Source organism: Denticeps clupeoides, chromosome 3 (genome assembly GCF_900700375.1).
Source record: "Denticeps clupeoides chromosome 3, fDenClu1.1, whole genome shotgun sequence".
NCBI classification, from domain to species: domain Eukaryota; kingdom Metazoa; phylum Chordata; class Actinopteri; order Clupeiformes; family Denticipitidae; genus Denticeps; species Denticeps clupeoides.
In genome coordinates this window covers 10,383,178-10,408,601 of record NC_041709.1, presented here as the reverse complement: position 1 = coordinate 10,408,601, position 25,424 = coordinate 10,383,178, and the positions used below count along the sequence as shown (strand labels likewise).

The 25,424-nt window shown below is 41.8% G+C and overlaps 1 protein-coding gene across 4 annotated transcripts in view; it reads right to left on the bottom strand.

Moving 5' to 3' along the window:
• dcc (DCC netrin 1 receptor) overlaps positions 1-25,424 on the bottom strand; it is a 168,637-nt gene that overhangs the window by 32,951 nt on the left and 110,262 nt on the right. For all 4 annotated transcript variants that reach the window (XM_028973635.1, XM_028973636.1, XM_028973637.1 and 1 more), the window contains exons 9-16: positions 24,550-24,704; positions 22,641-22,789; positions 21,641-21,779; positions 18,265-18,314; positions 8,515-8,656; positions 7,044-7,154; positions 6,069-6,263; positions 1,475-1,570 (exon numbers count right to left, since the gene is read on the bottom strand). In XM_028973635.1, the coding sequence (XP_028829468.1) occupies positions 1,475-1,570; positions 6,069-6,263; positions 7,044-7,154; positions 8,515-8,656; positions 18,265-18,314; positions 21,641-21,779; positions 22,641-22,789; positions 24,550-24,704 (1,037 nt within the window). The remainder of the gene's footprint in view (positions 1-1,474; positions 1,571-6,068; positions 6,264-7,043; positions 7,155-8,514; positions 8,657-18,264; positions 18,315-21,640; positions 21,780-22,640; positions 22,790-24,549; positions 24,705-25,424) is intronic.

The window sequence follows — 25,424 nt, the reverse complement described above, 5'->3', positions numbered from 1 at the left end:
TTTTGTACAGAGAACAGATGCTGTATTTTCCAGGAAATAAAAAATGGTATACCCTTGTAAAAGACAGGATAGTTTTTTGGGGCATTTATGCAGGCACAGTGGGTATAATAACACTAGTAGTGCATCAACCTGGCCATTAAAAGAACATCTTGCAAAACTGACTATGGTGTCTTTTTCACATTTCTACATATTTTTAACATTTCATTTGACCTCCTGTATCTCGAAGAAAAGCTTTTCTTTGCTTTCTCCCAGTTCTCTGATTTGCATTCATGCCTGGTCTGGCCAGGCTCTCTCCAGTCACACAGGGACACAGTCGGAGTGGGAGTGCTTGTGATTAGCAGGCTGATAGGCTGGCTGGAGAGAAGCAACAATTAGCATTAACCATGTCTGGCAGACAAGAACGCTGTGCCATTTTCAACCAGCCATCTGACCTCGCTGCTGCCCACCCGCTAATCACTGTTGCCAAATCAACCTCTCATTTACAAAGGTTCATGTTTTACAAGTCCGCTTCTGGCACTTATCTGGCATTATCTAATGGTCCAAGTAATCATATAGAATGTGCAATTACAAAATTGTACAAAGTGGCTCTGCAGACAGAACTCTTGCAGGATTAAAGCACGACAGACAACAAATGCATTGCTGTGTCTAACTGCATCTCTGAGTGCCAAATTTACATGATATTGTGGACGGTAACAGCCATGTAGCCTTCTCCACACTATCAGAGGTGAGTTCACAATACTTTTTGAAATAATTGGCATGTTATGTATGTGATTGTGTGTGTTAATGAGAGTGACAGAGAACACAGAACAAGATAATGTGACTATAAAAAAAAAAGAAAACCCTGATCCTACTTTCAGGATCTCTAGGAGACTTTACGGTGCCTTCCTTTTATTTCCAAAACGCATTTTCCTCCCTGGTTTGAAAGAGAATTGCTTTTCCAATCAGTGCAAACAGGGAGAGGTGAGCAGCTTGCTGCAGACCCCACTAATGTTGCATTCAGACTCAAATAGACAAAGGCCACCTGGCGTGCCCCACGCTCAGAAGTAGAGAGATCATGTCAAACCATCTGTTTTTTTAAAAGATTCTTTTTAAAAAAGGACAGATCGCCATGCTCACTGTAGACTAGTGTCCAAAAACAAACAAATATTACTGATGTTTAGAATTTGAATAAGGTCTGAGTCTGACATCAATAAGAAAGTGAGAGCATGGCACTAGCAATTGGCTGATAAAGGATTTTCTCTATGCTGCCAAAAATATAGATTATCAATAAAAAGGTTATGACAAGTGTACAAATTCACTTACAAATGTAAACTTTCAAATCTCTATAATTTCAGCTTAGCATGGGACATCAGTTTTAATTTTATTTTTGGTTGGTTGTTGGTTTGGTTGGTTGTCCAATATATAAAAGCATTACAAGATGCATACTGTTGACACGTTGTGTAAAAGTATAAAAGAGAAAAAAGATGCTACATACCTGACATGGACCTGGTCACAGCGCTCTCGTACAGGGGGACTCCCTCTCCTGCATTGTTAAATGCCTTCAGGGAGATGACGTAGTGTGAACTGGGTTCTACAAAAAAAGAAAATTTCAACTTTGAATTTGATGCTTTAATGTATCCTATAAAAACCTTCAGCAGAGAAGAGGTTGAAATAATAGACTTTCAGCACAGAAAAGTTCTAGAATTGCTGGTTGCCAAGCAACACTTCCATTTACTAATTTGCTTTCCAGCATTATCTGAGTGATATGTATAAAATTTATTAAAATCTTATAATCAAGTGAACCACTGTAATTTCATCACAACTTTCAAAAACAGAAGCATTTAAATGCTCACTATGCTAACATGTTGCTGCCAAGGGCCAAATCAACGGCACCAAAAAGAAAACAAAGCAGCGCCATGTCTGCAGGGGTGTGATTACTGTTGCTCCCTCTGCGCTCCATTATTTCTACATCTGTGTACCCTGGGTTTTTCTAAAGGAGGAGAGCTCCCCGTGGGGGCAGCCAGCACCGCTTCTGCTTCGCGCCACGAGGCAGAGAAGCTGAATGACCTTGGAGCCAAACCTCAGCAGGCAGCCCCTACGCTGCAGGGCCGAGAGGCAACTTTCTCTCCAAAGTTGTTCCAGCCTCCCTCCAGACCCATCAATACTCCACCTGAGCAAGCAAACCACAGCAGCTGACCCCCACCCAGCCAATATTTACATTCATGCAGGATTCCGGGAGGAGGTTCTGCGTGTCTGCGGGGAGGAACTGCTGACTTGTTACGGCTTACCTGGGGCTGAGGAGCTGCATTCTCTATTACTCTCACACACAGAAATGACAGAAAACCCCTGTGTAAGCACGAGACAGGTTCACCACCTTTATCCCGATGGTCCATTGTTCACGTTTCATCTGTCAGCTACCAACATTATAGCAACTTTAAAACAAGCAAAATAAAACCATTTTGTGAACAACCTGGTAAGCATAGCAATAAAGAAGCAACTTTTTACTCACGCCTAACAGTCATTCAAATTAAGATAAATGTACAATATTCTGGAGAAGTGCAAAACAGATTAAGTGTGATTGCAATTCACCGTACAATGAGTGCATTGTTCTATTTAGCATTATAATACAATAAATAACACAATGAAAAAAGAAATATGATGTTTTATTCCGGCCATCCTTAGAAAAAATCTGAAGCTACCAAGCCTCGAGCTAGAGGCAGAACATGTGAAGGAAGACTGTGTGGGAATGCTTGGTCGTAGAGAGAATAAAAATATTTGATGTCAAAAGAGTCAGGGCAAGTCCTGCAAGACCCTTAACTTTTAGGAATTAAATTTTTTTTTAAAGTTGGACAGCAGTGGGCCAAATCGAAGGCCGGCCACATAAAATATTGATTTTCTTGAGAAACAAAACAACTTTTTGCAGTTTGGTGTTTGTTTCTTTCTTTTTAATATATTTGTTTATATATATATATGCATACACACATTTTACTTCTACAGAATGATGGAATAATAAAACATAATTTTAAGCCTGCATCTTATATGTTGGCTATAGGCTTTTATACAACTTTGCACATATGATCATCTGAGTGTGTGACTGAAATGGAACTGGCAGCAATGTAAAGCATGTGGAGAGTATTCAGAACTGAACCACGTTCACCTGCTGTTCTACAGAATGCAGATCTGTGGAAAAGGAACACCAGGTGAACTTTGTGAGTGAATTCAGCTTCTGCAAGTTTACATGAACGTTCAGCACAATCTTCTTTTCATACTGTCACATCGTCCTGTCACTGCCACAGCCACATCTGTCATCGTTCTTAAACATCACTAAAAGAATGTTCTCAATTTCTTGATCGAGAAATACCAATAGCAGCTTCCTTTCTACTTTGGTTCCTCTATTTTCCCTCTAATTTGGGTCTACATTTACCAGATGCAGAGAAGTTTGTTGAATGGTTTATTGACAGGTGCTTCCGGGCTGGGGGTACACTAAATCTCCACATCAACGGCAGTTTGTCCAAAACCTTCACTCATGCTGCGTTCAATACGGGAACCATGGCAACTTCTAAATTCCATTTTCAATATTGATTAACAACCTACTTACTTGGGGTTTTGAGATGGGGGAGAATTACTGGACTAACTAAGTCTTAAAATCGTACATGATGAGGGCAATTTTGTTGGCCTCATAATCATTGCACCTAAAAATAGGGGTAACTCTATGTTGCTACGGGCTTACATTTTCATTTCGAATGGAGTTGCTCTTGCACAAATGGATTATTGAGTGGACTGTGGAGGGCCCTCAGACTTAATTGAAGTAAACATAATTTAAGGTGTCACACAACTCTCTGCATTGGGGTCACGTGATGGGACCGGGAAGACAGTGACAGGTGATTCCTGTTTCATTTAATCATTTAATCAAGTAAGCCCAATCCTACTCTTTCTTGTTCAACGTGCCTCTTTCCTGTCAGTTCTAAATTTTCTTGCATGGACGCCAACGTCGGTGGAGGTCAGAGTTTGCTGCTTCAGAGTAAAATTCTGATACTCACCTGCTTCTTTGCACACTTTTGCCATTGGGTTCACTAGTATCGCAGACAAATCTGTTTCATGCCTCGCTTCAGCTGCTAACGTAAGGTACAAAAACCTGAGACACTCTCACTTGCTTCAGGGTGTCTTCTACACCCACTACACTGGGGCTGTGAACGTTTTAAAAGAAAAGGCTGCGTTTTTACTCTAATTTGTTAAAGTGCACAGTGTTTCCGGGCAGGGCCCAAAGATTCCTTGATGGCATCAGTGTTCTGTTATTCTTCAACGTACAACACCATAATTTTTTCTTTATTACAAGCATGTAAACGCATGAATAATGTACATGCGGCATGAATAAAATATTGCAATAGCATGTACAGTACAAAGTCAGGAAACATACTCTGCGTATCAATCAATATAAGGCCTTGACATGTTACATTATGAATTCATTACTGTTTGACGAGGGACGCTTTTGCCTGAATATTAAACCTAAGCGATTTCTTATTGTATTTTCCCTCCTGATGCAGATTGCTTGAGCTTTTTAAAATTCAGTTCACACTTCACTTGTTTTCTTATTACATTGCCTTAAATAATGAATAATAATTCAAAATTGTACAAATTAGTATTATGGTAATACAGAAAGGTATTAACATAAGTCAATACAAACAAAAAAGTCTGAACTGTTTTTGAGATACGTGCTTAAGAAAAATAAGTTCTATTCAAAAGAAATAAAAAATGAAGATGCCTATTTTTATTAAATAAAATGCTGAAAAGCACAATTTTCTGATAGAAAACAAGTCACTGTTTTTACTTTCACCTTGGAGAATTATAGTCACTATCTTTTTTTATTTTTTAAGTGTGATCTGAATTGTGTTGGGTTGGTGCCCTGCCCTGTGCAAGAGCCTGCCATGCACCCAGTGTCTCAGGATGGGCTTCGGCAGCTGTGACCCTGATTAGGAATAAGTGCTTATGGACAGTGAGTGAGTGAGCAATGTGGTCTGAATCTATTTAACCTCACTTTCTGCACTAAATTTGAATTTATTGAATGGCTCCCGAGGAACGTGAGTGACATTCATGAGGGTGGGTTCAGGAAAGTGATTAGAAAGGATCCAATGTTATAGAGGGCAAATGTGGTTCTCTGATGTGTATTGATACATGAGCCAGTTCCAGTAAACTGTATGAATAATCATCATAGTATCAACAAGGCTATGTTTTTCTGGGATGTAAAATATTGGAAGCTGTGAGCTGATGATTTGTTTTCCAAAAATGACAATTGTGGTAGAGAACAAAGCTATAATAAGAGCAGCTTCATTAATTAGGCTTTGGTCGGCACACATACAGTACAGGCCAAAAGTTCATTCATTTTTGATGCCTTCAGTGAGAATCTACCAATTTAAATGGTCATGAAAATAAAGAAAACACACTGAATGAGAAGGTGTGTCCAAACTTTTAGCCTGTACCATATATAGGAAAAATACGATCAATTTGTATTATTATTATTCAAACAGACCAAATCATTCACAAGATTCTAAGATTATTACACAACATCATTATCAAAGTCATACGTAGGGTTAGAGTTATTCCAGAAAAACAACAAAGGGATGTTAGATGACAAAGGAGGCTTCTTCTGGGTCTGAACATGAAAATTCTCTTTCAGCAAGAATCATTCCCAACCAGATTTCACTATTGACAGATGCTTGGTTAAAAAAAGCTCTCTTTCCCCCTATGTCTGTCTGGAGATAAAGTTTGTCCCTAGGAATTTTCATTAGCACACTGTGACTAATCACCCAGCACTGAGCAATTAAGGAAAACAGGCGTTAAATGTCTCCTACAGCCAAATTCTCCTGTGGGCATGAGGAGCTGGGGTGGAGGCAGTCCACTCAAAGGTCACGTTGCTGTTAACAGGCATAATGCACTCCATCGTAATGCTAAATCCTCTCGTTTTTTTTGCCATAGATGCTTTTGGAACACTTTGAACTTTCACTAATTAAATGAAGAATCACACTGCTGTAATTTTAAAGGCCTGTTTTTTAATACATTAAGCTACATGTTTCCAACAGTAAGACACCTACCTAGGTTTTCGATCGAGTAGTAGCGTTGCTTGCTGTCCACCCTGACTGTCTCAGCGTAGGGGCTTCCAACTCCGTAGCCAATGATGTAGCCCCGAACCAGAATGTTGGGATTTAAAGGTGGCGTCCAGCTCATGATGATGCTGTTTGGCAGTGGTCGTACATGTAGGGAACTGGGTTGGTTGGGAACCTGGGTTTCTGTAGGAAACACAACAAAAGCAGTGATGGAACTGAATTATGTTTTTGCTCCTTAAAAAGAATTTCTAGCTCTAGGTGGGTCAGTATCTGTTTATTGAGTGATAATGATTTAGCGTTGTATTAAGTTGTCTGTCATCTAGTAGTAAAAGTGCCCGGGGAGCAGTGTGTGAGGATGGTGCTTTGCTCAGCGGCACCATGGCAGCTCGGGATTCGAACCTTCCGATTTCGGGTCCGCTTCCTTATCCGCTAGGCCACCACTGCTTGCTCTGTAAAGGATTCTGCCTTGATTGATCCCTTTTCATTTCTTGCTTTTTGCTTTGAGGCATCACATTTATCCGGCAAGTATAATTTTTGCACAGAAACAAGCTCAGATGTTGACTGGAATGGCACAGTAATGCAAAACAAAATGGGACAGACCGTGAGACTATCAAATAATGTTGACCTTTGTTATAATGGAACCTGAACAGTCTTGGGAAGGTGCAGGATTACTCGCCCTTCCTCAACTTATAATATAAAAATCCCAAGAGAAGCTGGGAACTCGAACATTTGTTTGTTAAGATGCTCACAAGGGTTCAATGTAAATACTTTTGACTGGTCACGGCCACATAAATATTTAATCAGCACACAGAAGCCAGGAATGGGGGATTGCCTTCCAACATTCTATAGAAATAAAATTGGGAATGGCTCCAGGGAATAAAATATTGCTCTGTGCAGAGTGAGCTGAAGGATAAAGGGGAAAATCAAAATGGGTTTATTTTTTCCCTCCTGTCTCTGTCTTACCATCAAGGTCGTTCTCTGGCGTTTCGGCCGTGTACCACTCGCTGAAAGGCCCGGTGCCATTGGCAGTCATAGCAGCCACCTGAAAACTGTACTGACTTCCTTTCTCCAGGCCTGAGAATAAGAGAAAGAAACAGGGAAAGAAACCAAATAATTTTTTTTTCACAAATTATTCCAGAGGTGCCTTTTATTTATTATAAAGTTACCTTGTATGCTAATACATACAGCATTTGTTTTGCTATGATCATAAAATTTACATTTGCATCATTAGCAAATACCCAAACCTAGTTCCATTAGTTTCAGTAGTTACAAGAATAGTTCCCCAGGAGCAACTGGGATCTGATCCTTTCACTTTGGGGTCATCTGGTCCATAGACAGGAGTGTTACCCAGTAGGTTATGACCACCACATACATTTTTTCAGCGCAAGTAATAATCCTGTTGCTGATTTTGGCTAATCACACTAAAGAGTTATAATAAAGAAATGTAGGTTTGGTGTTTTTCACTCCAATCAGGCAGAAATGTGCAGTAATTGCAACTAATAACAATTACTTTATCCTACGAAATCTTTCAACAAACTCAACAGAGGCACTGAAGACAGGTTTTCAGAACCTGATATATACTGATCCTAAAAAAAATTCATATAATCTACCCAGAGACAAAATAGCAATTATTACTTTTCCACACTGCCTACCTCAAAGAGCCCAAGAGTGTTAAGAAATTAGCATAGCGTATACACGTGCCCCATGTGAAAATGAGTTTCCCACAAAACAGAAAACATACTGAGATATGCTTCAGCGCAATAATGAAAAAGAATATTATTTTTCATCCAAATTCAGAAATGATGTTGAAATGAAGCAATATAGCAGCAAAATTGGCTACTATCTTCCCTGTGTAGCCGACAACCTTCTGAAGCCCCTGTGGGCACATGGGAAACACACATTCATACAAATCCAATCTTCTACAACAACCCTCTTTCTTGGTTTTTGACCACGAGTTGAATGCAAACCAGAAGGTTATATGCTGCATTTGAAATCAATTTGCTGCCACAAATCTGCCATGTATAAAATGAGCAGAAACAGTACTGAACTGAACAAAAACTAATGTTTAATGTGATTATTTTACATTTTATATGTAAGTGTAAAATGGTCCATAGAAATCTGTATTTGCTTGAGCAGTCCTGTGAGGACACAACCGTTCCATGAATTGACTCTGCTTCAATTCTGTGTTGTTAGCGAGTAATAAGGGTAGCGCTGAGCTTGGAGATTACCCTGCTGTGGACTGAAAACTTGTAATCGTCCAAAGCTATAGATTTGTTCAAATTGGAGCAGTTCTAGCTCAATAATAATAATACAATGATAATATGGTACAATAAACTACTATCTTAATTTCCCAGTGAGCTGTCTGTTTTTGGAATTTACTATGTTTTAACATATGAGTGAGTGGTGATGTGTGTGAGAGTGAAGAATTTCCTACCTGTGAAAAGGTACCACAGGTTGTTGGGCTCGATGGCCTCTTGATCCCCTCGCCGACCCGTCTTCCTGTGACGGAGCTTGTACCCTGTGATGAAGCCATTTTGGGTGCTGGGTGGAGGAGGCTGCCAGCTCACTTTGATGCTCTGCAACACACAGTACCAAAAATATATCTCATAAGCATGAGTTTCTGTAGTGCAGTCAAAGATACATTATGTACCATCTGCAGCCTGACAGTAGTCTAAAATGATTCATTACGTAGAGCAGCTTATAAAATTACAATTTCAGAAGTGTCAGCAGAGGTCTATAAGATGCGTGAGAACCAGAGCGGCCCTATTTCCTAGAGACGATATTATTGCCAATGCAAATGTGATCAAACAAACAGGAGCCGAGGTTGGAAAGATTATCCAGGCTTGTCATTTTCTTCAGAGCTGCTTTTTCATCTTCTGTTGTTGCTGTTTGTCAGCAGACGCTCAAGCACCCCATCCTAGTGTAAACCCAACATGCCTTCAAAGGCTGTGAGCTCAAACAGATAAAAAACACTTGAGCCCTATGTGGTCAATAAATGATTAATGAATGTGAACTGCAGTGAAATCTGAATTAACCCCTGATGACTTGTGCTGTTATCATGGCTCCTTATCTTCTGCTGCAGCTATAGCTTGCCACTAACCTAAGTCATTCACATCTATACCTGTAAACTCAGAACGGAGCATTGAATTATATTCGTAACTAACTCTAGATGAAAGGAAAATGATTCTCGGTCTGCATAAGCACCTTTCATTCAGCAGCTGTCTGCAATGTTGATTTAAAAACCCATGACTTTCATGCGCAGCCAGTGTTTTCTGGAGCTCTTTATAAAAAAAAAAATCATGGTCAATGTGACATTTTGAAAGCTCCTCCCTGTTATCTGAGTGAACATTTTAGCAGCTTGTTCTGTATTTTCTCATCAGGTATGATGACAAACATGCTTCTAAAGAAGAGCAATGGTTACATGTATTGGATTATTTTAATAATATCGATCGGATTATCGATATGGATTTAAGTAGTTGTCCAGGAAGGCTTCAGGTTAAAACATGAAATCCAATGGAGCACATTTATTTATTTAACTACGGCACATGACACTGTCTGATATTTTTCTTAGTGAGTTTAAGAGTTAATCCTGGAAGTTAATTCTGCCACCCAGCATGTCTATATGTCCATTTTAGTTGTGTCCTTTAGTTTGGTTTATTATTATTCTCTCACAGTGTTACACTCTGAATATTAGACTTTAATGGTTTGGTGGGGAATTTCTGACTACAAAACTTTCAAAGTCATCAGATTACTGTACAGTTCACACCACACAACTTTCTGACTCATGAGGGTTCTGCTGGGTTCCCGTCCTGTTGGGTCTCCAAAACAGCACTCACAATAAGCTATACTTAAAGTGACACAGGAAATGATGCAACCCTCTCTTGAATCAGGAGTTTTAAAAAATGATGACCTAAAAAAACAAGTGCTTTGAGTTGGTTGTGCAACGATGGGCTCCAAAAAAAGACACACATAAAAAAATGAAATGATTTTGGGTCAAGAATTGATTGTCGCATATAGTCATCATGATAGTATCTACTTAGCATCCCTTCATTTTAATTTGTGTCCTTGTTTCACTTTTGTTAATCATCACTACCCTCACCGGTCACAGTTCTCTGTATAAAAGTCTAAAGGTGTCTTATCTTCTATCTGGTTATCATCATAATTCTCACTTAACACCCATGTCTGGCCTTGTTAGGCATCTGCTATGTTCATCTGTTTAAATTACTCAGTGTGTTGCACATGCACCATGTCATAAAATCATATATTAAGATCATATATCAGATTCAGTTTATTTGCAATATGCTGTACTCAATGTCAATAGGCCAAAGCAAAAGTATTAACAAGACCTCTTTGAGCAGAATGTGATGCAAAGGAAAAGGTAAATTTCATATTGCAGTGCTTTAGGCAAGCCCCTGACTCTCTGCTTAATGAGCATGTCCATTAATTATGTGGCAAAAAAGATTTTAATTGCTCACCTATCCAGGGCGTGTAATTAATTGATTTGATAGGCCCTTCACATAAGCGCTACAGCACTGCTTTAGCAGAACTATAAGTCAATTTGTGTAAGAGATGCAACATACAAACAAACAAACACACATACACATGACCCAGTATCCTGCTCTCCCGAGTTTAAAGGCTACTGGTTAGAGAAGAGAGGGGCGAAAAACCAAAAACAACCTCAGAACATCAATGACCAACATTTTCAGCAGAAAACTCGGCTGCAACCAGGGGAAGCACAGTCTTGTTTGCTCGTCGTTGAGAATCACTGGCAGAAACGTTTCCATTAATTAACCTTTAGTAAAGGGCTAAGAGAGGCTGTTTACAGATCGAGCCTCTAGCACCACACCCCTGCAGGAGTCCAATCATATGCTTACTGACTGTCACATCGCCTCAGTAATGGGTCTAGTTAATGCCAGCTGACTTGTGCAAGGGACGCCTGTGCCATCTGCGGGCGAGGACGGGAGAAGGAAGCCTGTTAGCATGCAAATAAACCAATTAAAATTCACACGGCGCCGCCGCAAATGCGTCCAGTCCAGCCTGATTTATCTGCTCCTCCTCGCTGGCAGTTTTCATTTCCTGCGCGCTCCCGGCTAGGACAGGAGCTCCTAAAAGCATCTCTGGCCGCAAAGCGGCAGGCGGGGCCTGCTGCAGAATTACAATAGTCCCAGAGTCCCTGTCCAGACCCCAGGTCACTATCACCTACAACCCCCCTATGAAACATTTTGATCGAAGTGCAGGGAGGCATCTCACTGCAGTCTTCTGCTCTGATGGAGCAGAGGGTCACACTTTTACAAAGTCACTTTTAGAATGAAAAAAGGCAATGCATGCATTTGGCCCTTCACGAAGAATCCATTAAAATCTGCTGGCACCTGTTCACCCATAATCTTAATTGATTAGAGCAGGTCTGACTGGCGCAGTGGGAAAATGCCGCCGATGTCCCTGAGCCCCCTGAGCGTGTGGCGGATGTGTGGCAGCTATTACGGGAGTGTCATCTTGCCTCACTGTCGCACCAATTATGCCACCTTGAACAGGGAGTAGATCGCCAGGAACAATGTACATCAACTGCATGTTGGCACAGGAACCTGCGGCATTGTATTAACGCCAATGTAGTGTACATCATTTCCTCCATGTGGTGTTCAGCATGCTATCCGCATTTATTGAAAATAAAAGGTAAATAAAAACAAAAACAAAGGGAGATACAGAATTTTTACTGCACTGCAGTCATTTTTACGGTTTTGCAAGTTGTTCAAAATGCAGCGAATGACCATTTTGAAGGTTAACCACAATGGCTAATTAGGAAAATTCTACATTGTAGTGTCACATATGGCACTTTTTAACACAACTCAAGAACCATTCAAGACAAAAATTCTCTCAATACTATCAAACTAACCAACTAACTCTAACCCAATAATACAAATAAGAGTAATTTCATAGCAACTTAATCTAAACCAGGGTGGCGGCTGCCAAAGGCCATCCCGGTGCATTGGGGAACTGTGAGGTCACGATGCTAATCTACAATTTATGTTAATATATTTGTTTGAATAAGAGTCCGTGACTCTTTAGGTTGTGCTAGGTGTGCTGTGAATCTGCTGCAGGATGGGCACGTATCATGCCTTGATGAAAGATAAACCCAGAAGCCTATACTGTTAAATGATCGACACATAAACAAGCACGGCAAATAAAGCAATTACACCACATCTTAGACCTTAAATCTTGTCCTTGGATCAACTCACTCCAGCTGTGTTCCTTGTACTCAACAATCTATTTAAGCATGGCAGACACCCGGGTTTCTTTACAACGAAGAGGTGAGTAAGCGGCAGAGGGGATTTGGCGGGCGGGGTGGGATCGACAGAAACGGAGAAAGAGAGAAGATGAAATAGCGGGAGACACAGCGCTCCCGTCTGCACCGGCAAAACCATTTCATGGCGCTCTCGGCTGGCGGGGGCCATGCTTGATGCTGCTGACAGCCAATTGCGGCTGCACTCTCCGCAGACAGCCTGTCACTTCCCGGGGCTTTGTGTGGGCTTGTTGGGGGTACAACACACAATTACGGCGGTCTCTAAAGAATTAAAGGCAACTTGTGGCCGTGTTTACGCTTTAGAGGAGATTTATTTCTCTGTGTCACAGAAGACCCCCCCCCCCCCCCCATCCCCTTCGAGAGAGGCAGCAGGAAGACAGTGAGTGATGCTCTGCACCGGCCACAGCTTTAAGGTGCAAGTAGCAAGAAAGCGGCTATTTAGTAGGGATGAAATTAAAAGCTCCAGAGAGATGCGTGCACTCAATAAATGTTCCAACTGGTGATGCAGTCTGCCAATACACGTCAGAGACAAAATCTATATTCTGGGTGCCCTGAAACTTGCTGGGCCTGAAACTCCCTTTACATTCTAAAGATGCTCTGAGAGGTTTCCCCACTGCATTCCGATTTATTGATCTGAATAAATAACTTAAAAATGCTCTGAGCCAAAAGATAGAATCATCCAGACAGTTGTTTTGTTCAATTATTAATTTTTCTTTTACAGCACATAGAGTCGCTATTTGAAGTGCAAAGAAAGGTTTCAGATATGAAATGCCTGACACACAGAAATGCACACACAGATTGCATTACATGAAAAATACAGGAGCTAAGGAGCTGATGGTGGCCTTGTTTCTTTCAACACTTAATGTCTGAGACAGTGATAACATTGAGGAAATAATCCAGTTAGCATTTTTGCCAAAAACTGGGTTCTGTTTTTCACCCCTTATTCATCCATTCTGTACCTCAATTTCTTCTTTTTTTTTTTTTTTTGATGCTATAGCAACGTCCGGTAATAACAGTACTTTCAGGGTGGTAGTAGCCTAGTGGGTAACACACTCGCCTATGAACCAGAAGACCCGGGTTCAAATCCCACTTACTACCATTGTGTCCCTGAGCAAGACACTTAACCCTGAGTTGCTCCAGGGGGGGACTGTCCCTGTAACTACTGATTGTAAGTTGCTCTGGATAAGGGCGTCTGGTAAATGCTGTAAATGTAACTTGTGTGTGGAGCTTATATTTATACTATGTGTGTGGAGTTTATATATTCTCCCCATGTTGGTTCAGGTTTCTTGTAGGTTCTCTGGTTTCTTCCCCTCGCCCAAAAACATGTAAACTAGGTGAACTGTCAGCTCTACGTTGCCCGCCCCCCCGACAATTTCTGGAAGCCACTACCCCTTATCTGGCTTCAGCGGCTATGGATGGTGTATGAGTAAATACTCTACAGGTACCGTAGTAGATCTCTGAGTAAGGTGAAGCTGAAAGTGAAAGTGAAGTGATTGTCATTGTCATACACAGCATAGCAAAGCATATCGGGATTCGAACCGGCAACCTTCTGATAACAGAAGGTTATCAGAAGGTCCTTAACCACTAGGCCACCACTGCCCCTATGCCCCTGCTGGGTGAATGCCAGTAAAAGTCTAGAACAGACAGATGAAATACACAGTCTAGAAGGGAGTGTTGAATCTTCACTTTAAGTTTTCCCATCCGTTGTTCACTTTTCCTCATGCAGGCTCCATTATGGAGCACAATAGTGCTCTTGTCCCTCTTTTCCTTTGTTGAACCTCTTTTTACTGACTTCACAGCGGATTTCCTTTGATTTTGCACTAAAGAGACAAAAGCCGTCTGCAGCCTTTCTTATCTTTCTGTTGTATAAAATATTCTATAAATACAGCAAAGAGGAGACTTGTGTAGGCAATCTGAGCACACCCACAGCCTTAGATCACAGCCTACTTTCAGATCGATACTCCTGTTTACACGATTCTGGGGCAATACAAGATTAGAGTCAACAACCTGTTGATTCCGGCTGCATCTTTGCTTAGCAAAAGACTTTCAACAAAAGGGAAACATTTACTTAGCCCACCATGGTATATTGAGGCGTGATTATACAAACCATTGAACTAACGGTAATTTATGTCTTGTACTGGAGATATAAATGAATAGAAAAATCAATAGTCTAACTGTCGTGCTTTGAAGCTATTTAATCAGTAAAAAGATTTTTCAATTTCAGGGTGTTTCACTGTTTGAGCATCGAATTCAGAGCATCATTTCCACTGTATCATGACACTTATTTGCATGTATCAAAAGAACAACCTGGGTCATTTATGTATCAGAAATCTAGCCAGTGTCAACATTCATATGAAAAAATGGAGAGTTTAGTTTCCTACAGAGTAACAGAGGTTTCAGGCTGTCCTACAGAGTGTGGTGTGTTTTTGCTTGTGAAAGGCTTTGCAAAGCGGAAGGTGATTGAGAATCAGCTGAAAATTCAGCTCCGCAAAACAGGAACAGCGTGATCTTATGTAGTCATAGTTCCTGCAGACAACAAAGATCCTTATAAAGCCCTACCGCTGTTCCTGCATCCTGATCCTCACACATATACTGTTCCAGGCATGGCTGTGACAAATTTGTTTTCCCCTTTGGGGTGGCTGTAGCGTCTGATGCCATGCCACCGCCTCTCTGGAGAGGAGCTCTCAGCGGGGCTCTCGGACACTGCACAAATGGACTAGTGTGTTTACCAAGCACGCCTCTCCTCGAGTGTCCCTCTTTGCATCAAAAACATGGGGGAAAAAGTAGTAAAAAAAAAAAACAGCAATTGGCCCCTCGTGTGGAAATTGGGACCGATAGACAACAAGAGATGGAGGAGTAACAGAGACCCACTATATAGCCACTCGATGGTACTGAAGGATGTAAAACAGTGTAAAAGAGCAGACTGGGAGATAGAAATAAAACACAGCACTTCCCCGAACAGGAGAAAATATTCCAACCATGCCAACGAGAGCATAGATGAAACACAGAGTGGCGCGTTTTCAACCAAAATGTCCAAGCCTTGAGGGAAAACCACTTCAAACACATTTACACCTTGAATCTGGCTGCCAACCCAAAATGTTGCAACTTCACTGAAGAAAGCGGCTCTTTGGAGAATGAGCATGTGTCTGTTGCAGCAAGACAAGACTCCTGTGCATAGAGGGAACGTTTATATATTCATGTGTGCATAATTCTATCATTGATCTTTCGGTTTATACATGATAGAGCAAACCCACCAATACACAGTCTTTACCTGCAATATACAGGCACAATTTTAGACAGCCTGCATTTATTTAGAAATGTTCACAAGTTTTCATACAAACAGTTTAAAAAATAATGATGCTCAACAGTTCTGGAAATTAACAGATTACATATAAAATTACACTTTTCAAATGCATGGGTGAAACAGATGTGCACTGTTTTTTTTTTCTTATGCAATTTGCTTTTACATATTAGCATCAACACGAATTATGTATCTCTCACTCACTCCCCCAACCCACTCACTCACTCACTCACTCACTCACTCCCCCAACACACTCACTCACTCCCCAAACCCACTCACTCACTCACTCACTCACTCACTCGCTCCCCGAAACCATTTACTCACTCATTCACTCCCCCCCAAACCATTTACTTTTACATATTAGCATCAACACGAATTATGTATCTCTCACTCACTCCCCCAACTCACTCCCCCAACCCACTCACTCACTCACTCCCCCAACGCACTCACTCACTCACTCCCCCCCAACCCACTCACTCACTCACTCGCTCCTCCAACACATTCACTCCCTCACTCATTCAATCACTCCCCCCAACCAACTCACTCACTCACTCATTATCCATAGCTGTTTAATACATAGCAGAGCCATAGGTGCTGGAGCCATTCCAAGACATTGGGTGCAATCGAAACAATTCTGTTTTATGTCCTTCCTGCATTGGCATATTTGAGGCTGTGCCTACCAATGTGGATGGCTGCGTAATCATACCACTGTCACTGATTTGGTCTTTAACGGCTATAGCCGTTGTTCTTGGTTTTCTGTCCTGACTGCTTGGGGGTTATCCTGTTGCAATTCGCATTTCTTTTTTTCACACTGTAAAGAACTCTCACTAATACATGTTCCCTCTGTTAGATTAATAGTTCCATTAATGGAACTATTAATGGGCCAGTATCCCTGCTTTCATTGACCCTAACACTACACTGGGATGTGACACCACCACAGGGCTATGTATAATTAATAAGACTTATTATTATTTGGGATTTTGATTACTTTTCCATTTGCTTTATTTTCATAGTCTGGGACAGTGGTTCTCAATCATGGTCCTGGAGGGGAATGTGCCACGTTGGTTGTACTGAAGCCAGGACCAGGACTGAGAAACTCTGGTCTGTGACATGGCTTATGTAATTAAAAAAGTGCTTTTTCAGTGTAAAAACAAGGTACATTGTAATCTAACAAGGTCATCAGAACCTTCCATGTCAGCAGTGAAATCAACCATTTACATAACAGCAATCAGAATTCTGTGTTTGCTGGCCACATCTTTCGGCTACTTTCAACAACCAACCTTTAAGATAACAAACAATGCACAGCAGACCAGAATCTGATGGAGGTCTACCTGATGGCACAATAATCGTTTATTATCCACAACTTGTCAAACAAGATGTAAAAAATGACAAAATCTCACCAAGTCATGTGCTATGTCTGCCTCAACTAAACACTGCCCAGTATTAAGTGCCACACATAACATGTTTTACAAATGTGGGGTTCCCTCTCTCGCTCTTTAACTGAGGCAGGGTCAGATTTGGAGGTGCTCAACAGAATTAATCTGAAATCCCATGTAATCCACTCTTTTCAAATCACATATGCTCACTTATACAGTAGGCTCACAGGGGCCATCAGATGACAGGTTGGGGACCTTGCTCTGACCAATGCTCTGCGCAGTGCTCCTTGAGTAAAATGAAACATCATGAATGTGCACTTTGCCATTGTGATGGGTGGGTATTTGGGGGGTTGCCACCAGAAGCCTTTCATTGTGCTCTTCACTCCAGGTTTGTTTGGAGACCAGCGAGGCAGCAGCTTTAGTCCCGAACCCAACCGATTAATCCCTGGTCCCTCCATCAGCAAGGTCCTCAGACAAATTAAGCAAGTGTGAATTATGTGGGAAATAATAGATATGAAAGTTCACCAAATAGTGCCCAAACGTTAGCTCAAATGATATTTTGTGTTGATCTTTCTCTTTTTTTAACCTCTTTTGGAAGCACTGAGTCAGCTATTTTGGAAGTCGCTGTATTATTTAGGATGTGTGAACATGCCCAGATAAATGTCTTTACTCCGTGTCAGAAGAATCCTGTTATGGGCTTTCCAGTGCAGCGTCTCAGTGCCAACATTAATGCCTGGAAGCATCAGGCACTGGGTTGCACCTGCGGAGTTTGACCTTGCTGAGAGCTCACACCTGTTTCGGAGATCTAATGCATCTCTTCTCACAATTCACCACCCACACACTCTAACGCTATAATTTTTCTATACATAATTCATATGTACATGGGAGTGTAACATTTCATCCTACATTTATATTTTACACGCATTTGAAAAAATCATTGAAATATATTTATATCTCTGCTATGAAACGGAGGTGTTTGATAATAGTAATACTATGAGCTATAAAGTGCATGCCAAAAATGGATGGATATGTTTTGATATGCTGAATATATATGATATAAAAAATTGCTAAAAATACTTAATAAATAGATAACTGCTTCAACAAATCCATATATTTTTATTTATTTATGGTATCTACAAAATGTCAGTATGACTCATTCCTAACCTATATTAGTCACAGTAAGACATAGAAACACACAACATCACTTACCCTAGAGTAGACGACCTCTAGGGAGATATTCTGGGGAGCGGAACTGGGCACTGCAGGGGGGGAATAAAACCATTTTAGTGGGGCATTATCAAATGATCAGCATCAATAACATTCAATAACATACAGTAGAGGCAAGACCCATCTGCGTTCCACGCAGTCAGAGACAGTCCTTTTACCGACTGCTTATTAAATTACCCTGGACCCGAGGGAGTACCTCAAACCAATGCTCCTTCTGAGCCACATGGATACATTACTGAAGACTTTCCTGGTGTTCAATCCCAGCAATCAATTAATCTGACATGAGATAAAACCATTTTGATCACATTTTGAAGATGGCAGTAGCCTTAAAACATCATGAAAAGTGTTTTTGATTGAGCTGGATGATACTCTAGATTAAATTTTCTGAAGGCATTTTTTGATGCCTTTGGATTCTGAAGATGAGCCATCAGTGTTTTCATAGACAGGCTCTTTGGCCGGAGTAAATGACCTTTCCGGAATGACCAGCTCTGTGACAACCGCAGACACTGACCTTTCTGTGAAAAGCTTCAACGTGTATAAACATTTCCTGCCTTCACAACGGGAAGAGAGCTGCAACACTTGCCCCTGAAGTGATTTCATCGTTTCCCATATCTACTGGAGAAGGCTTGGGTGTTTCCAACATTAGAGCATTGTGGAAGTGTGTATGCCATTTTTTTTCACATGAACACACATTCATGAATATTGAAATGGCCATTATCTTCTGGTATAGGTGGCGGAAACCTTTGCCAGTGATAAACTTGGCATGCTGTGTAATAGTGATCGCGACCAAGTCACCGTTCGGTGACCATTTAAGACAGAGGAACGTTCCATCCGGTAGGCTAGAGGTTAAAGGTCATTAATTACCTCTGAGGAGCAGACGGCTTGTTAAAAAACTGCAGTGCACAATTTCATTAGCGGCCACAAGCAGTCTTAATTATGCAGGGGAATGAAAAAGGCCAACCTTGCGGCTCATTTAAAACATTGGCGGGCCACCGCTAATCAGAGCTGACAGACAATAAATTCCTGCAGCCTCTTAGCCTGAGCTGAAGGTAATGCAAAGAGACAGTCCGGCGAATAAGAGAGTCCTGGGGCCACGTGGAGCACAGACCCTGAGCTCTTCTCGCCACCTCACGCTCTGCCAGGGAGACGGACGGAGAGACGAAGCAGGGAGGAAGAAGGATGGGAGGGGAGAAACAGAATAGAGGGATGATAAGGGATAAGGGAGAGGAGAGGTAAACTAGATAGGAAAAATGATAGAGAAGCAGTGAGAGACCATCGGAGGGAAACAGATGGGGATAGAGGGGGCTGATGGGACTGATAGCGAATTGATGGGTGCCCAGCGGAAATAGGCTGTTGGAGAACGAACAGGACAAGCACCAGAGTAGAACCAGCGGGGCAGGACCGTGACGGTAACCCGGGTGGCAAAGATGGAGAGCGATCGTGTGGCAGCGATCGGATATGATGTGTGCAGAATGCAGATGTTCAATAGCCCCATCGCCCTCTCTCTCGCTTCCCCCCTCCCACCGCCTTTTTAAACAAGGCAGAGCGTGGTGGCTTTGAAAGCTCATCAGTACGCTATCTGGGTGCCAGGCACGATCTGCACCACACGGGATCCCTCTCCCTCATGCTGTGTTACTCTGCCCTGAAACATGCCGCAACATCCAGAGATCACAGGTCCTCCTGTGTCATTAGCGTGGCTATTATGACGAGCTTTGGAGCCCCGACTGAGCGCATTTGATACCAGCACGTCTGAGGCGGAGCATGGGGAAACGTGAAGTTCAACCTGGGCACCTGTGATAAGAGAGAGTGGCAATTGAATATTTCGGAATTACTACTGACATAATCCCAGGGCTGAAAACCAGATCAATGGGCTCATGTTGGACAGCTAATCAAGATGCCTGATTGGAAATCAGGACGGGGTTATGCATATTCAAAGGTGGGGGTGGGTGGGGAAGGTATAATATGCTGCCGGCACTTGTTTTATGGATCGGGATTCCAAAGCAGGCGGGGCGGAGATCTTTGTGATCATCTGTTGTGTTGAATAAACTGATACTCCGCTCACCCTTAGGGTAAACAGAGACAGGCTGCGCCGCTGACAAAGGAAAAAGCCCAGATGTAGGTCCGAGGTACTAGCAAGCAAAAAAAAAAAAAAAGCAAATAATGGCGGTGCATTCAGAATAAAGAAAAATGAAAAATAAGAAAACAGACGAAACACAGGAAAATCCCAGCGGCGGGGAATGCGGGAGTGGAGATAAAGCCCCGAATTCTGTTTTGGATAATGCATCTCAGACCCACGCGCACATGCAGGTCCCGCTGCGCGCTGGGAATATGGGAATACCGGCGTCCCTGAGAAAGGCAGCCAGTTGGAACAGGGAGCGGTAGGCGCGGTCCCTCGGGAGCTCCCCGGGAACTAATTGAATTTGGATGGCTGACGCCGAAGCTTTGAGCCAGAGACGGCGTGCTGCCTCAAGGCAACCAGACCATTTCCAGCGTTTCATGGAATCTGTCAGAGTTGAGTGACGCTGCGAGAAATTGATTACGGAGGAAGTCTGCTGCTCCCCTAATGACAGCCTCTGTCATTCGATGTGTATTAATATCAGATGAATCCAGGCATTAATTCTTGATTAAGTTTGTTATTCGGGATGCAAATGGGCTCCTTCCTCACAACAGAGCTTGCTTCAGAGGGCTCTAATCAAATGTACAGCATCGGTTGACTGAAGCTGAACCATGCATTACGCCCCATGCATTTTGACGTAGTATTGTGTGCCTCTTTCTCTTGCGCTCTGCTCGTGTGGATGTCCCTAATTGGATAATAGGATGTCTGCACCAGAGGTTTAAACAGAAGTCAGTGGTGAAGCTGTCACAGTGGACTTCCCAGTGTGGGCCAGGAATCTGGAATGGTGGAACAATGGTAATTGAATAAAATAACTGGGGTTTCTGGGGGCTGAGAAGAATCAGAACCCAAACTGCTGTCTCATATATTGTACACATATTTAAACATATGCTTGTACTGTGCAAAAAAAATCTATCTAGCAGCATGTATGGAATGGTTACGGACCAGAAGTACTGATCTTGCTGCTATTGCTTTTTGTGCATCCTGCCCCAGCAGCTCAGTGTCACTAGTGGCTTCCCCTTGCGCCGTGGTGTGCCAGCTTTTAGGCCTTAGTCACTTTTTTTCAATACAACATCTGCTGCTTTCTTTGTGACATTTTCTTTTTTCTTTATAACGAAGCACTAAAAGTGCATTCAGTATGGGTGTTTGGTTTATGAATCAGTGGCTTATATCCCATCTTTATCCTTGTGTTGGCTATTCCTGTCCCTCAACAAGGACATGAAAACCTAGTGCTGGAAGCCATACCATCGGACAGAGTGGTGATGACCATGTCATCCGTGCTCACGCCAGGCCCGAAGCGGTTGAGAGCGAGCACTCGTAATGAGTACTCTGTGAACTTCTTCAGCCCCTCCATTTTGTAGCTCTGTCCAATGACCTCGATGCTCTGAAAAGGACATGTGAGAACAGTCATGCACATCTCTGAGCAAAAATATAATCAAAAACCAAAAACTTTTTAGAAAGTTATCAACCACAATAAATATTTATCTTTCGACACCAGGCGGAAAACAGATGGAATGGCAACACTCCAATTTCCACTTAGGCAGCCTTGCTTTGTTTGTGCACGTCTGTATCATCCAAAGGGAGGCTTTTGGCTAATTGCATCCCTACACTGAAAGAATTTGGCAGCAGCCAAACAGAGATCATGTTAAATAATTACAAATATTTGTCCAACTTTTTATTCAAGATCACATGTTTTCATTTCTCCAGGCTGAACTATGATATGCCATTTGTGCATTATCGGGGTGAAGGTGGTAAAACAAGCAAACAAATAAAAAAAATCAGTAAAATAGAGGATGCAGAAATTTGCCATTAATAGAGAGTATGAAGATGTCCAAGAATGTAAAATAACTGGGTTGCCTTCTGAATAAAAATCACAGCTACATACTAGAATGCCCTTAAAAGCCTGTCAGATTACATTAGATATCAGTGTTGCTATTATTTTTTTCACATGAAGAACCTACTAATTTGAATTTTTAAAATATGCAAGTAAAGTAAAAAGCTGTGAATGAAATCTAGAGAAATTCTACACTATATTGTGATATTTTGTCTTGCTTGCTAAATGTTTTAAGAGTGTATGCAACTGTTATGCAAATATAACTACACTATACATGTTCAAATTATGATATAGCTTTTAAATCCTTAGAACCCAATACAATCCTGTAATTTACAATACACACAAAATGTTCCTTGGACTAATCTGAAAACACAAAGTGTGCATTTGTCTAGTGCAAAAGTAGAAACAAACCTGCTCCTTCCCAGAAGAAGTCTCAGTCCAGACCAGCCGGTAACCTTGAACGGGACCGTTGGCATAGGCTGGAGGATCCCATGTTGCCTGGATGGCAGTGGGTGACGTGGCATCTGCAACGAGATTCTCCACCGGACCAGGTACCTGTACTGTTAGGCACATAAGAAGTGAATGAAGTTAGAAATGAGCTGTTATAAGGGTCAAGTGCTTTATTCATCTATTTCACACACTGCCTCTATTTTTTATTCCAATCAATAGTTTGAAAGCAAGGCCACGCCATTTTTTTTCCTTTTTGTGCTGTAGAATGCCTAAACCTGCAACCTCCAGCTGCATGGCATACATCATCGAAAATATTTATGCACCCATTTATAATCTTGGGATTACTGCCTGTGAGCGTCCTATATAACTCTGCCTTAGGCTAAGAGGGAGAGAACAAGAGATAGGACAGAGGGAAAGGCATAGTATTTGAAAGTGAAGTGATTGTCATTGTGAAACACTGCAGCACAGCACACAGTGCACACAATGAAATGTTTCCTCTGCTTTTAACCATCACCCTTGGTGAGCAGTGGGCAGCCATGAAAGGCGTCCGGGGAGCAATGTGTGGGGACGGTGCTTTGCTCAGTGGCATCACAGTGGCACCTTGGCGGCTCGGGATTCGAACTGGCAACCTTCTAATTACGGGGCTGCTTCCTTAACCACCTTAACCACCACTGCCCGCACTAGGCCATCACCACTTAAAAAAAAACTTGTTTTGAGGTTCAGGCTGGAACCTTAAAAGCACATACCCTCTTTGGCCTTATTTGCGCTCCTTTTTGAGTTTTGCATACAGGCATAATACAGTGTTGCACTTAACTCTACTCTGGTGTGTCAGGGACATGACTGTTGGGGAAAAAAAAAAACGGTAAAAATAACATCTCCCTCTTTTCACAGAAATGATCACGTGCCCTGGTAACTACAGTGGGAAAAATGATAAGCACTTTCTAGGTGTGTTTAGGACAGTCTGAGGTCCCTAGCAACTGCATCTCTTTGTCACAGCCAAGTGTTAAGCAGGAGAAAAAGAGAAAATACATGGTTGATTTGTGGAAAGGTCAGACTGTTCTGTAAAATCACAGAGCCACATTAAAAAAGTGAGCCGCTATAGCCTGAACACGGCCTTTCCCTTCACAGGCTCTGATGCTTGGATCAAATCCATGACACGGTATGAGACACTGGTGAGAGATGCAAAATGATTAGTAGAGATTTAATCAGCTGGCCGCTCAGATGGCATGTAATACTGCCGAGCACCGTGAAAGGTGGGAGAGGGTATGAGAGAGCGAGAGAGCTAGAAAGATTTAATATGCCCAAAGACCTTCTAGTTATGGAGATGAGAAAGAAAAAAAACAGATGCTTCTTATGTAGAGTTGTGTTATTTGAGCTCTAATGTGTTTCATAAGGTTTCATAGCGGTTAAGGAAGCGGCCCCGTAATCAGAATGTTGCAGGTTCAAATCCCACTGAGTTCCACTGAGTACCGTCCCCACACAAATTCTATATTTGTTCAACATTTATATACATATTTCTAAGCAGCGGTATCCTATACTCTTAAGAAATACACACAACAATTACAATATTTAATGCATAAAATTATACTGAATATTTATGCATTAAATGTTGCTTTAAGTCTAATAACAGCAGTAAGCCACACATGGCAAGGAGCTGCAGTGTTCTCATCATGGGGTTTTAAGCACACTGCATCAGAACAACATCTCTTAACTGTGATAGAATCCCTACAGCTCACAGCCCCCTGTGTCTTTTTGCTTTTTCATATCTCTGGGCTGGGCTACCTTTGACTGGGGTGGGAGTACTTTTTTTACTTTACTTTATGTCGCAGGAGTATGGACAGTGACTAGTGTACTACAGTACTGTACTTACATTCTTGTTTGGTGGTCAGTTTGATGGACTCTGAGCTCTCTCCAGGACCAATGTCATTGTAGGCCACCACCCTGAAGCTGTAGGTCTCCTCTGGTTTTAGACTGCCCACAGTCAGCTGTAGCATGTCCGTTTCGGACACATTGATGGATCTCTCCCTGAAACAGTCCAAAGAAGGTTCAAATGAGCCAAAGAACAAACAACAGCAGCCCTGTCTAATCCTATCCTATATCCTAATCCAGATAAAACTGATGTAATCCTGAGATATTACAGCCCCAAGCATAACAAGGCAACCACCCGATATGTTAGGTCATATTCAGTATTCGTTAACCTGGAGGCTGACAGGATTGAGTGTGTGTTTGCCCCAGGGTAATGAACTGAGATTGGTGTGATATGGGAGAAGACACTCTGAAAAAGGCACTGGAGCATAAAAGCAAGCATGTAAAACTATCATCAGTCAACATGCATATGCAAGCAGTGCCGCCTGAAAATTCCTATGAATCCACTTCCCGTTACACAGATAACCAAAACCAGACACCTGACATGGGTACCAGGCACAAAATGAGTCGCCCTCATTACACGGACTGTATAACTTCTCAAAACATGTCACATCTACAATCACATTAATCATAATTTTGTGTGATATTGAGTCTCAAATGCTCTCCTATCATCTTGTGACAAGTAGATCTCCTTGCTATTTATGCCAGTCAATTATTTTAAGCTTGAGTTGTGACATGTCGGTGTTAGTTTTGACAGTGCTAGCAGCATTTTATTTCCTCTCCATTGCTTCAAGAACGCATCAGTTTAGTCGGTCAAAACCACCCTCTCATCAAAACTCTAGCATAAAAAAAATCACATTTGTAGAGACTTCTGTAATG